The 14,435-nt window shown below is 30.4% G+C and overlaps 1 protein-coding gene across 6 annotated transcripts in view; it reads right to left on the minus strand.

The window, feature by feature from the left end:
* The window catches only part of EPHA7 (EPH receptor A7), a 181,493-nt gene that overhangs the window by 162,739 nt on the left and 4,319 nt on the right, over positions 1-14,435 (minus strand). For all 6 annotated transcript variants that reach the window (XM_017538877.2, XM_037742135.1, XM_017538879.2 and 3 more), the window contains exons 2-3: positions 13,829-13,893; positions 9,603-10,272 (exon numbers count right to left, since the gene is read on the minus strand). In XM_017538877.2, the coding sequence (XP_017394366.1) occupies positions 9,603-10,272; positions 13,829-13,893 (735 nt within the window). The remainder of the gene's footprint in view (positions 1-9,602; positions 10,273-13,828; positions 13,894-14,435) is intronic.

Here is a 14,435-nt window from a genome sequence, read left to right on the forward strand (position 1 = left end):
GTTATACTATAGATTGTTGAATCATTCAACTTAAAATGTTAAATTCATGATATGTAGTTAATAATGTATCAGATTTATATTATGCTTCATTCATAAAAGCATCCTGGTGTTCTATTCTCCAGATCTAGGTTTTCTCTACAAGGTTGTAATTCAGTGTTAATGGGGTCAGAGCAGGTTTGAGGCTACCACCACCACAGGCCAGGGGCTAAACTAGGTGTTAATTGGGTGACATATGAAACAAAATATTAAACACAGTATGTGTCCTTTCAAAGCCACCTGATTTCCTAATACTTTAAGAGCAACAGATAATATAATCATTAGCAGTAAATAATTCAAGTGACTAAAAATTCAAAATCCACGCCATAATAAATATAACCATTAAAAAACTTCCAAACTATTACACTCAGAATGCATTTTCTCTGGGTTTTTTGTACTTATGTCATTTATCAACACTAAACAAAGGAAATTAAATAATAAACCTTTCATACCTCTTAACAAAATCAAAGAAGGTAAAAAAAATTAATGCACATTTGTTTCAGCTGATGTATTACTTTGGCTTCCTGGAAAATGCTACCATTCGAGGTTAATATTGAAACATATAACTTCAGATTCTATAACTTTAACCAAAGTGTGTAACATAGGCAGAAAATCAAAAGTAACATCTATAACTCGTTAATTTGAATTAAATTCTAAATTGAGTTGTTTTTGCTACCAGATTAAAAAGTAAAAACCTATGTGCCTGTGACCATTTACTTTTCACATATTAACTTACGGGACTACTCTAATGAATACTTTCATCCATAAAACTAAATATGTGAGAAATTTTGCAGGGGATGGGGTAACTTAAAGTTATTTAATGTGAGGAAAACTGAAACAAAAATATTTTCTGGAATCTTTCCCCTGTGATTCATGTATCATAATTGTATGTACATAGAGAAAAATATCAAGTATATAGCTGTGTCAAAATCCTCCCATGAAAATATTATTCATACAAAATAACTAATTATAGACAATATCATCATGAATATTTCATATATCAGTGATTATTATCTTAGAGAAAATAGCTACAAATTACATAGAAAAATCAGATCAAATGCAAAATTTTAAGTCATAATTGTTTTATTATAACACTGCCTGCCAGAAATTGATGCCAATTTAAACTTCCACTAGAAATAAAATAGTGACCATGTACTTCCCAACACTATGTTAATTAGAAATACTCTGAAGTCACACTAAACTAACAAACCACAGAAAACTAATCAAACATATTAATTTCCTATTTCCTTCCACCTTTCCTTACTTTCTATCCCCTTTCATCAGTTCTTTCTATCGTTCTTTATTTACTGAATAGGTACCATTAAATGCACTATGAGTACAAAGAGGACCAAAAATAGGTAAAAAGAAGTATGATTTCAAATAAAATCTACAGTGTTCTAATTGCAAACTGTGACCTGATTCTAATTTAAGCATCAGAATAGTATTTCTCCATGTTTTTAAAGAAAGAACAATTATCTTAGCAAAGTACTGAAGAAACTAATAACAGTAGTTATTAATACCTGGGAAAATATACTGTGGAACTGGGTAACAGGGATGACATTTGTTCCAGATCGACAAATGTTACCTATCCAAAAATGTCTTAAAACAAGTATTTTGAGTTTCTGAGTGTAAACAATTTAACAAAGAGTGTAAGAAATTGTAAAGCTAATATATGTAGTTATAACTCAAATAAGAGAAATATGTTTTGACATTATATGGAATTTATGTAATTTCTCACTTATAAAATAGAGACAATAGGGTAATACTAGCTTACGGATGATTATCGTGTTTTTTTTTACTTCTGTTATTTTTTGTTTTGCAATTCAAACGAGTATTTACAATATATAATTTGGAAGCAAAACAATTTAATTTTATAACAAAGTTGCTTTCCCATATAATATAAACACACTTTAAGACCTTCTAAATATAGAAAATGTTATCAGGCTCTTAGATCTCTGTTTCTTAAGACATAAATAATGATAACAAGGGTGAAATGCCTTTTGTTTCCTCAGAGGAAGGAAAGGGAGAAATTGAAAAGACACATAAAGACAGTAAGAGAGAATGAGAATATGACAATAAATAAGTGTAACAGTTATATTATCTTCACACACATAAATTTCTCAAAGCCAGGAGAGAGTCCTGTTCATGTTTGCTAATTGTTAGTATTTTATCCTTTTATTTGCTATTAGAAAAATGGAATATAGTTAAGGATTCCCAGCTTCACAAAGTTTAAGACTACTTATACAGACTAGCCATGTACAAGAAATTAAATTAATTTCATTGAAACTAATTTAAATTCATTGAATTAAATGAATTTAGAGAAAGAAAATATTTGCTTTGGTAGTGGTATAGTTTATGAGTAAACCTTTAAGAAATTTCGTAAATATTTATTGGAAGGCTAAGGTGGTGCAAGAAATTGCTAGGTACCATGGTGGGCAGGTAAAAAAATTCACAAGGTTTAGTTGTTTAAAAACATTAGAATCTGTAAAAGGAAATGACAATGAATAAAATTAGATAGCATGCAATGATTCCCCTAGGGAAAGGGCAAAGTATAAGTATTCAAAAGGAGAAGCCAGGCATAGTGGCAGGTGCCTGTAGTCCCAACTACTTGGGAGGTTGAGGCAGAGAGGATCGCTGGAGCCCAGGAGCTCCAAGCTGCAGTGGTAGTGCAACCATAGTAGACTGTGATATACTATGGTTGCACCTGTGAATAGCCAATTCACTGTTGCCTGGCAACATGGCAACACCCATCTCAGAAAAGAAAGAAGAGAGAGAGAAAAAAAGAAAGAAAGGAAAATAAGAGAAGAGAAAAGAAAAGAAAAGAAAAAGAGAGAAGGAAGGAAGGGAGGGAGGGAAGGGATCACCTAACAGGATATATGTGGTATTTAAATTGTTACTGTAAGGAAAGGCAGAATTTCTACAACAAGGAAACCATAAGAAAAGATATGATAGCTATGCAGATAATAAATAGCAAGATAGGTTAAGAATAAGGAGAATGGTACTGCCAGTTACCAACATCAGAATTTGAAAAAAAAAAGCTATGGCAGCTTCATCACAAATGCATATAATTAAGGTATAATTGAAAATTGTGAGAGACATAATTGTTAATTTTTTTCTGTGTATTTGAGGCCAAATGTTAAATAATGAAAAATCATAGAAATATCTATGCGTATGCTTAACGTAGAGTGAGAAAACAGTACCAGGCAGAGGAAGCAGGGGCTTCAACTGTGATAAAAATGTGACTGAAAGTTAGAAGAGAAGATAAGGTGAAGATGAGGAAATTTAAATGCCAGCTTAAAAAAATAATTTTTATAGGTAATTAAAAGTCTGGAGCTTTCTGAATAATGATACTTTGTTGTGTTTTGCAAAATACATTCTGATGGCCATTTCAAGAAAGAACTGGAATTGAAAAGAGAATGACAAAGCAAGTAAAATATTTAGGATGTTAGGAAAGGTAGAAACATATAATTTGAAATTATGATAAATGAAAGAAAATTTTCAGGTTTGCATCATCTTTTAAGATGTTCTGGAAAAAAGTTTATGTTCATAAAAGACTTTGCAATAGATAAAATGTTCCTCTATAAAGATGTGATCCAGGGTATTGGTTAAGAATAAAAATTCTGAAGTGAGACTAGCTTGATTAAACAGCAGTTTACCACTGTGTGATCATAAATACTTAACCCACCATCACTATGCTTCAGTTTCCCTACATTAAGAATGTCTCTATCTATGAATTTATATATATACAAACACATATCTGTATATATATAAAATCATTTATGTATATATATAATCACATATATGTTTGTATACAGACAGACAGAGGGAGAAAGAGAGAGACACATATGTTTTACAATAAGAGTATTTTTTCTCTTTTAATCTGGCTAATAATAGTTCACTCTATTGGATTAAATTAGTAACACCTTTTAAGGTTAAATTTTGTTAATACAAGCAAGTACATAAAATAGGACTTGGTATTTATTAACAACTAAAAATGAACAAAATCTATGAGCTATATTTACTGAATGCCTTCTATTAATATCTTCAACCTTTTATATAATTTAAACCACACTTGCCACTTACTACTGCTATATTACCTGAACCCTGTTTTTATACAGAAACAAACTTAATTTAAAAACCCACATTTTGGAGATACAATTCAATTTGTCTTTGTATGAACTACGTGGTTACTTAGAACTTAAAATTACAGTGTACAAAAATAAAAGTTAATGTTCAAGATGTTTTAAATTATGGACAGAACAAAAGATCATCCACAATCCCACCAAAGGGATACATTGTTAGACTACCATCTATTCTTTTCCCTATGTATATTTTGCATAATTCTAAATGTCATTGTACACAAATTTTTGTTTTTTCATTCAAAATTTGAAATTCATTTATAGCATCATTGACATTTTATAGACTGAATTCCATCAAGGTGATATGCCTTAACTTTGAACATTTAGGGTATTTTCAATAATTTAAATTATATACATTGTTGGTGAAAAAAATTGTTATGTAAAAGTTATTTTCTTTTATTGAAAACGCTTCTTAGATAAATTAAGAGGTGTGAAATTACATGCTTAAAAGTTATTTAACTATTTGTGGCCTGTGAGATATATGTTTATTTGTTCATTACCATGAGATTTCTTTACTTAGCAAATTCCTTGTTGTATTATTAATAACAAGCATTCATTGATTATTTGCTATGTCCCACATACTACTCTTAGGGTTTTTACATATATTATTTCATTCAATTCTGACAAGAACCCTATGAGAGAGGTACTATTTTTATTAGCCCCATTTTATACTTAAGGAAATGAAGGTTTGGAGAAATTGTCCTACTTTATACACCTAGTAAGTTGTAAAACCAGCATTTTGAAACTCTGTGACTCCAGCACCTGAGCTATTAACCCACTGGTGTTTCCTACATTTCTGTATTTATATATGAGTATAAATACTATATATTTTAAAGACTCATTTATTATGAAAATTTAATGGTACTAATCACATGCTGTTTGTCTACGAAAATAAAGCAGTTTTCAAAAATTCTGATCAAGAAATAGAGTTTAAATATTGCTAATGCTATAAAACTGAATAAATTGTTTCATTTATTAAATTATATATGTTTTATGTTCATCAGTTATATATTATTAAAATAATGATAGACCTCTTAACATTGAAAGAAAACAGTAAAAAGCCGCTGTTAGGAAAATTTCTTATAAATATTATAAATGTATGATTACTTGAATTCTGCTTTACATAAAATCATCGGAAAGAAAAATTTTACATATTTGCTTTCAGAAAATTTAAATTAAGCAATATAAGTAATGTAAGTAAGTCACATTTCTGTATTCTGATATATGTGCATGTAAATCTTAGTCTTTGAATTTTTTACATCCAAATGAGAAGAGTTTTTTACAAGTAGGATTATCATCCAAATCAGAAAAAAAACACTTTTCAAAGCAAAAAGAAGCAGTGTTAATTAAAAAAACAATTATGCCAGGCATACTGGGCATATGGTCACCCTACGTAGAATAAAGTTTGATTAGTTCTTTAGTAACTAAAATCTACTGGGTAAAGTCCAGAACACATTTTAGGGAGGTAGTAGAGTGGGGAAAAATGACTCGAATTGGTAAACAGGATTTTTGAATTCTCATCCAATTTCATTACTTATTAATATCTCTGAGCTTCAGTTTCTTCATATGTTGAAAGAAAAATAATACTTTCTACCTCTTCGTGATGTGGAGAGGTTTAAATGAGAAAGTGAATGTGGCTGTTCGGTATAAATTGCAAACTCCCTATACAAATCATAGTTATAATATCCAGTTGCATACTTTTTCTAAATGGAATAAAATTGTACGTAAGTCACAAAAATTGAAATATAATTCAGTAGATTTATGAGTCGTCCCAAAATATTTATAATATGTAAAATATAACATGATCTCTCAATTTTAAAAATAACTATACTTTTTATCCAAGAAAATATATTGGATAGTTTGCATCAAAGTTGTTACATAACTTTTAAAATTTTTAAAAAATCTTTGACAATAAAAGTATGCTAAATGAAATTATATATTCTTAAATCACTATAAAGAGATACCCTCATAAATATACTACATTTAAGAATTGGACAGACATTCTCCATATATTAGTAGACATGAGGCACATTTGATTTTCAACATTGAACTATTTTTTCAGTCAGAAAGAAAAGCTCTTACATCAATTGACCAAACCTATAATCAGTTGTTTAAAGTTACTCATGTTTCATATTGTCTTCTAGCAAATATCACAATGGGCTGCCACTTCAAAATGTGCCCAGATAAACTTGCCTTTAAGTGGCTAACCACTCTAGTTTGGCTAGGGTCTCACTAGCATCCTCTCCCAAACACATTAGTTTTCCTCAATATGGGACTGGAATTTGTTTTCAAACTCTTAACAGGATCATTGAAAGGAAACAGGAAGAATACCATAAAGGCAAGCCTGGAGTGATTCCAGAGGCAAGTACTCTTGCAGCAATGCATTGGAGTTACGCCAAGGAGGGAAATGCTTTTGCAAATGAACATAGTTCCACAGTTAAGGAGAAGGTATTTAATTATTTTGTCAACATCACCAAGGCTAAAAATTAAGAAAGTTATGTCATAAGCAATGTACTTGACTTATAACAACATACACATATTCTTTCAGTTAAATCATAAGAAGCATATTGCCTCCTTTGTTTTTTAAATTAATGCTTCCTATAATATTAATACCTAATTTCAAGTATTCAAAGGCAGAATTAATGAAGATGATAGCGGAGCAATTTTACTTTATTTTTAAATACCTTGGTATAGTTTGTAGGTCACAATAATTTTGGTAGTCAAATGTTTCAATTTTTGCAACTGAAATTGATGAATGTAATTAACTTTATAGCACCATATTTAATGAGATGATTTTTCACATTTGAAATAAATTGAGGTTAAAAAACTCTCAATTTTTAATGATAAATATATCTATTTACTGTGGTTTAAGACTGCTTTTCTTACAAAATTCTATATTTAGAAGTATAGAACTCGAGCAACTCCTGTTCATTTTTTCTTAACAAATACATGCAGAAATCATTTGAATTAAATTACGCAAAGTGAAACAACAACAAGGACAAAAACTTGGCATCTTCTTTATAACCTTTAAGCACAGGGTCTTTATTTCCTATCTTTTCTCAGATAAATTTAATTGTGTACTTTTATATGTATTTCTACTTTATTTTTCCCATTTTAATTGTGCAAAAGTTTTAAGTTCCTTTTTCATATCAATCAAGATCTTCATAATACTGAAACTGCTGCTTTCACAGCTAAGGTGCAATAATGTTCCTAAAAATTTTTCTAACAATTACTACTGAATCCACCACCACTTTCAAGTAACTATTAACTTCTAGTCAATAGGAATGCTCCCTTTCATTGACTTGATTAGTTCACTGAGAATATTTCTATACTTACCAAGCGGGAATTGCATTTTGCCTACAGCCAGGGATAAATCTTCATCAGTTTTTGATTTCCACATATAGGGAAACTGCAGGATTTTCTACTCAATTAGAAATACTGCCAGTGAGGGACAGGGAAGAAGGACAATGGGAGACAGGCTTGACTCACTCAGGGGCATATAAGGAGGCTGCTAAACTGGCCTACTGGACCTGAACCTATATCACCTCCATTTGTTTTACTCAGAGTTCACTTCATAATGTCACCTCTTGTGAAGATGATAATTGAGTGCAGAGCCGTAGGTACTTTACATGCTTAGCAGTCATCCACATTAAGTATTTAACTTTTCAAATAGCACGAAATATATATTTGCTGAGTTACTCCATCTGAAAAGTACATCCAATATAAATATAATGTGAGCCATAAATGCAATTTAAAAATTTCTACCCACACTAAGAGTAAATGAAAGTTGAAAATAATTTTAATATTATCCTGTATCTAGCCCAGTATATCTAAAATATGATTATTTCAACATGCAATCAACATTTAAAATTTGTTAAAGATGTATGTCACTTTGTTTTTGTTTTTGCACTATGGTTTTGAAATCCAGTGTGTAAATTATAATTACAGCAAATCTCAATTTAGAATAGCCACTTTTCAAAACCTAAAGAGCCACATGTGGCTGCTGGTTATAGTACTTGGTAGCACAGGTCTAATTTTTTTTTTAAGTATTTAATTTTAAAAATATTCTACTGGAATAAGAATTCTATGGAGAAGTAATCCAATTTATATACGTATATGAGGCACCAAAACACTATGAGCCAGACATTTAAGTTCCACCATGAAGTGCAATATTTGCTAGGATTCTCCTTGCTTTGTCATTAAAACTAGGGCAATATTGTTGCTAAAAGCCTAGGCTCTAAGTCAGAATGTCTGAAGTTAGGATTTAAGCTAAGACAAATATTACTAAAGTAACTGCAAGTAAGCTATTTACTCTTGATAGCTTCAGTTTTTTATTGTTTAAAATAGAAATGATAATGATACTTGCCTCATTAAATAAGATTGTGTATGTAAAGGAAATGGAGGATTGTCTGCACATGGTAAGCTATCAAGAAAATTTAGTTATAGTAGTTATTATTGTCAGTGGTCCCCTTGAACTCAACTAAGAATTGTACATATAAAAATTGTGCTTCTGGCTTTGCATTTGCACATATATATATATATATATATATATATATATATATATTTGAATGTATTATGTTTTATACATCATAAGTTAAAAAGGGGCACTAATAACGTAACTTCATAATTTATTTTCATGATACCTAGAAACAGAGTATCTATTAATCTTGAAGACCCATATGACATAGTTTTAAATATCTGGCCACATAATGCTAGGAAAGAGAGAAAAAACGTTTTTATAAAACAAAGAAAAAGGTTTACTAATTCATACGCAATTGTTTCAAAACAAATAGAAAACAAGCAGTTGACATACTATAATAACTAGATCTTTGGCCCACTTCTACAAAAATATGCAGAAGACTTTTGCAGAAGTAAACACAGAGATTTAGTGAGTGAAATTTGACAATTTTGTATCAAAGTTTTAGTATTTATAAAAGATAATTCTAAAAGTTTGTAATTGTACTTGTTTATGCTCTGCCTATCATTAGAGCTCTTATTCACACCACTTTTAGCCTCCTATTTACTGCTACTCACGGGCCCAGACAATATGGGTTTAAAAACAGGAGGAATGGCATCTCATTAAATCCTGTTAAATGTCACCTCAGTCTTGTCAGGCTATATATCCAACTACCCAGTCTCTTCTCTAAACCCCATAGCCCAAGGTGCAACTATTGACTTCCATGTTAAACATAGGACACATTAAATTTTAGTAACAAATATCATTATCGCCCATATTGATTACATACACTTGGTGCAGATGCTACTGCGGGGCAATCATTAAGTTCAAATGTGACTTTGTTTAATATCTACTGAATTGCACTTCTGGTACAGAGTAGATTCACATATTCAAATAACTATTAATGTTTAAATGTCTGATATTGAAATTTAAAAAGGCAAAGTAGAGTTTTAATAGGACATATTACTTACGTTCACAAGTGTCCCCTTTTTGCTGGTAGCCCGCTTTGCAGATACATTTTCCAATGGGCACTAACCATTCTCCTTCTGCACTGCAGTGCATCCTTGGGGAGTTTTCCGCCTCTTCCTCTGCACTGCTGACACATGTCCCTCGAACCTCGACTAAAGAGGAAAATTCTGAACCAGTCACTGTATCTGGAAAGATAGCTAAGTTCTCAATAATGGACCAGCACTTCTTGTAGTACACTTTGACAGAAACCAAAGCTATGCAAGCCCCTACATCCTGAAAGGCAAGATAGAATCCCTTTTTGGACAAAGGTCCAATCTCTCTCACCTCAGTGTTAAGCTTCATCTTTCTTTCACCAAGGTCACCTTGGGTAAAACTTTCATCTGCCGCAATGGTGTCTATTTTTACATAGAGGTTTTCTCTTATATTCCTGCCAGTGTCATAGTCTGTTTCATAATAGTACAAATTAAATGTTTCCTTGCAAGTTCCCAGTACTCCAGGAAGACTGTTACAATCCCTCAGGGTGAATTTCAATTCTACAAAAATCCTTTGTGCATTGCCTTTTGAAATCCAGTTAGTCCGCAGCCAGTTGTTTTGGTTGGGCTCCATGACTTGGCACACCTGGTATGTTCGTATGGGGGTATAGTTCTCATCCAAACCACTAATTTCTTCCCACTGTAAAATTTTAAAAAAAAAGGTCATCAGTCATTCAGCAAAAAATAACATTTTGCTTTTGAAAGTGCAAGTACTTCACAAACACGGATCTTCGGAAAAGTTAGGTTGATTCCTATCTTGGCAAACACTATAAACCAGAGAATGTAAGATTCCAGGTTCTGCTTCATCCTGGTGGTGGAACACACTATGCTTCTTTCTTTGTGTATACATACAATAAATATTTCATTTTGTTTAACATCTGTTTGCCAGTGTATTAGCGTTTCTTTTTTACATGTTTGCTTATGTTTATGTTCTCCATTGAGATTATACTTTTTATAGACTAAAGCTCACAATTATTTAAATTACCAGTGAAAGTATATACATATGGATGCCTGGCAGAATTTTTGATAACTCATTTGACATTTTAAGTGTCCATATTATACTTACAATTACAGAGTACTTAGAAACATGAAGAAGAAAATGCCAAGAGTACTCTGAAATGTAAAAGCATTCAACAACATGTTGATATTTATAATCTGGAGTATTTTACAATCTTTTCAAAATGACATATAAGGAAATAACATTTTACAGAGCTATTTATTCTGGTGTTATATATAATATTGTATACAATGCCACATAACTATAAATAAATATGAGAGTATGATTCATTTTTATAAATAAATTGCTTTCAATAGACAATCAAATGTACATGGTAAATCAGTATGCGGGATTATATTTAGTAATAAGCTGTCTGCAGGAAAAAGATGTTTTAAAATGTTCCTTTATATGCTGATATAATGTATACTACAAAACAAGCACATATTAAATATTTTCCCACAAAAGGAAAAAAATAGTTCATTTGTCAGAATTTAGAACAATTTCAAACTATTAAACCATATATAATATTCTCTACTACTCATTAATCAATGAAATCACTTCACCTCATGACCTTAAAAGCCTAAATTAATAGTAGTTTATGTTTTTTGCTTACAATTACTAAAAACTTTCCCACTTTATATTTATGAGGTCTTAATAATGAAATTGTCATCTGTTAATATTAATTTCCCCAATAAAAATGCCAAATATAAAACATTTGTGTTCAAGTCGAAAGTCACATAGCATCCAATATTTAAACTATTGTTTCAATTAAAAAGAAGAGAAAATAAAGTAAAAATCATGTGGCAAATAAGTTTATTTTTAAAACCTTATTAGAGTACTGATTCATTTAAATGTTCTGTACAATGTTAATACATACTTTTAAAAACAGTCCTTAGAAAATTAACAAGACTGACAAATTAACAATATAATTCAGAAAATTTTTTGGTGATATTATATATTTGCTATGATTTTGTTATACGCAACCTAATATCAATAAAGGTACTCAAATATAGCAAATAACCCATTTTAATGTTCAGCTTTTACTCAGTTCAACTTGCATTTGTGACTAGTTAACAGAGTGCCTATTTCCTTTTGTTTCAGTTAGCTGCCTAAAATCTGAATGGCACTCAGCCAAATATAACTAAATTCATCCATTTGGATGGGTAGATTTTAGTCTCTTAATTAGATTGAAATTCCCAAAACTAGTAGAAACTAGTAATGTTATCTATCAAAAAATGAAAAGCTTGAAAGATGTGCTCTTTTAAAAAACTAGAGTTTGAAGAAACCAAAGCTAATTATTTTGGAAGAATATGTCCCAAGAATTCCTTTAACTTCAAGGACAATTATATTCTTTTATCCTGTATAAGAAAAATCAATTTTACTACCCTTGAAACCCAATTATTATCTATTTTTACTTAAAATTTTATTCCAGTGGGGAGCGCTTCAGGAAAACTGTGATGTAGCTTGCAAATATTGAGACTACATAAATTCATTTAACACAACTGTTGTTATGTTATATTATCTCGCTTTCTAAGACACTATGAACATTTCTACAAATGACACCATTGGGAAAAATGTCTTCATACAGACACTGCATTTTTCTAATATGCTTATAGAAATATTTTCTCAAAACTTATGTCCCGGGAACATTTTCTTTACGCTTAGGTATTTAGTCACATGTGAACTAATCTATTGCACAGATATAGAAAATATTGTCGATCATTATTTTCCAATATTATGTTGATGCCCACAGATATGTAGGGTTAACTGTTAACTCAAGATACTTTGGACTGATAGAATGCCTATTTGAGTCCAAGATAACACTGACAGTCATAATTTGTCATTTTGTGTATTACATGGATGAAATACTACAATCATATATCAGTTTACTTCTCCTCAGAGATAAAACCATCCTCTGTCTCTATTTGTTTTAATTGATGGATGGTAGAAAATGGGCTACATCTGTCATTGGCAAGAAAGGTGTTTCATTTTTTATCATGAATGGCTGTCTATAATGTATATTATTTTACTCACAGAAGCCACTTCTCTCAAGAAAGGTATTATATTCATACCTCCAACTCATGGAATTTTTATATTTAATCTGTCAAATGGTTGTCATTGCTTTATAATTTATTGTAACCAATACAGATAACCACAATATGAATGAAAGAAATCTCTTAAAATTTAATTTAATGAAAACTCTGAATATTTTAAACAGATTTGTTTTGTTCACATTTTACATTATTAAACTGACTTTCAGTTCCTCACTATGCTGATTTTATGATCTCAACAATGTATTTCAAACTATCATTCTCCTCTTTGCAAAATCTGCTACAGTTTTTATATCATAACTTACATTCCACACTTTTGACTTCAGATTTTTTAATGTGCCAAAGATAAACTTAAATAACAATATCTTTTCCTTTCTCAGAGCCCTCTTCCTTAATAAGGAATAAAGAATATGCCCTCTCTCACAATAAAAATAAGATCTGAAGATATGGATACTGAACTAAATTTACATATGAAAAATAATGGTCAGTATTTTTGAAGACTTACTAATATTTTTGGTAGATTATTATTGGACAATTTTCACTCATATCTATTCCAGATTTTTATTGTAATGTGTGCAAGCTTTGCCATCACTTCTGATTAATAACAGCAGATAGCACATAATATAAATTTGGAGAATCTATGTTTTATAGCAAATTGTATACAAAAATGTTAAGCATAGCACATTTTTAGTTACACTTTAAAGTACATTTTGAATGATGCTAAAACCGTTTTTAAAAAAGGAAACAGATTACACACCATTTTAAAGAATTACATATGACCTACCTGGTGATTATACTACAGAAATATAAAGCAACTAAGTAGGTTTAAGTGAGCTTGTGAAAGGAATGTTCCCGCTAATTAGTTAGCATTTATAGCCTGGACCCTCAGGTATGACTCCACACAATAAGAGCTCAAAAGACTATGGTTATAAGAATTTGTTTTTCCCATTTCCCCAAGTTTTAAGTACACCTTTTCTACTCAGAGAACTCTATGTCTCATTATAAACACAACATAATATTGGATAAAATACTTGGAATTAAAAGAGTTTATACATGAAGAGTGTGAAAATTATCCAGGAGGGAAAGGAAAAGTTTTGTTTCTTATTTTACAAAATAAATAGTGATATTTCATGATGAAAAGAACTTACCCCATTAGGTGGAGAGGAAATCCACTCCAACTCGGTTTGTTGTGCTTTAGAATCCAGCAGTAGTACTGAAAAAGAAAGTTGTATTTCCAGATGTTACATGAAACACTTAAGCATATATGTAAACATTTTTAAGGTGAGTCTTTTTATATAATCATCATTTTATGACTTACTATAAATAGTAAATGAATGGTAAAATGACCGGCCTCCTGATACAAGTATATTCCACTTCCTTAGAGGAAAAAGATATTAAGTCACCAAAGTTATATTTGGTACACTTTAATTACAATATTAAAATAAATCTTAAAATGCAATATTAGAATAAAAGTGAGGGTAGAAATTTTATATGTGATACAGTAATTCTACTGTAATGATATATTATAGTTTTGTAAACAATTGAGCCCTTCAAACTTTGTCAAATATAATAACATGAACATAATAAGATGTCATTCCTACATTACTCTTGATCCAGTCATTAATTCCAAATATTCTGCCAACAGTAGTTTCTATTGTGTTTTGAGAACTAGAGTTTATCTTTTAAAAAAAATCTTTTCACATATGGTGTCTTTTCTTAAGCTAAAATGAATACAAAAAATGTTAAAAACTATGT

This window comes from Cebus imitator, unplaced genomic scaffold, assembly GCF_001604975.1.
Source record: "Cebus imitator isolate Cc_AM_T3 unplaced genomic scaffold, Cebus_imitator-1.0 Scaffold116, whole genome shotgun sequence".
NCBI lineage: Eukaryota > Metazoa > Chordata > Mammalia > Primates > Cebidae > Cebus > Cebus imitator.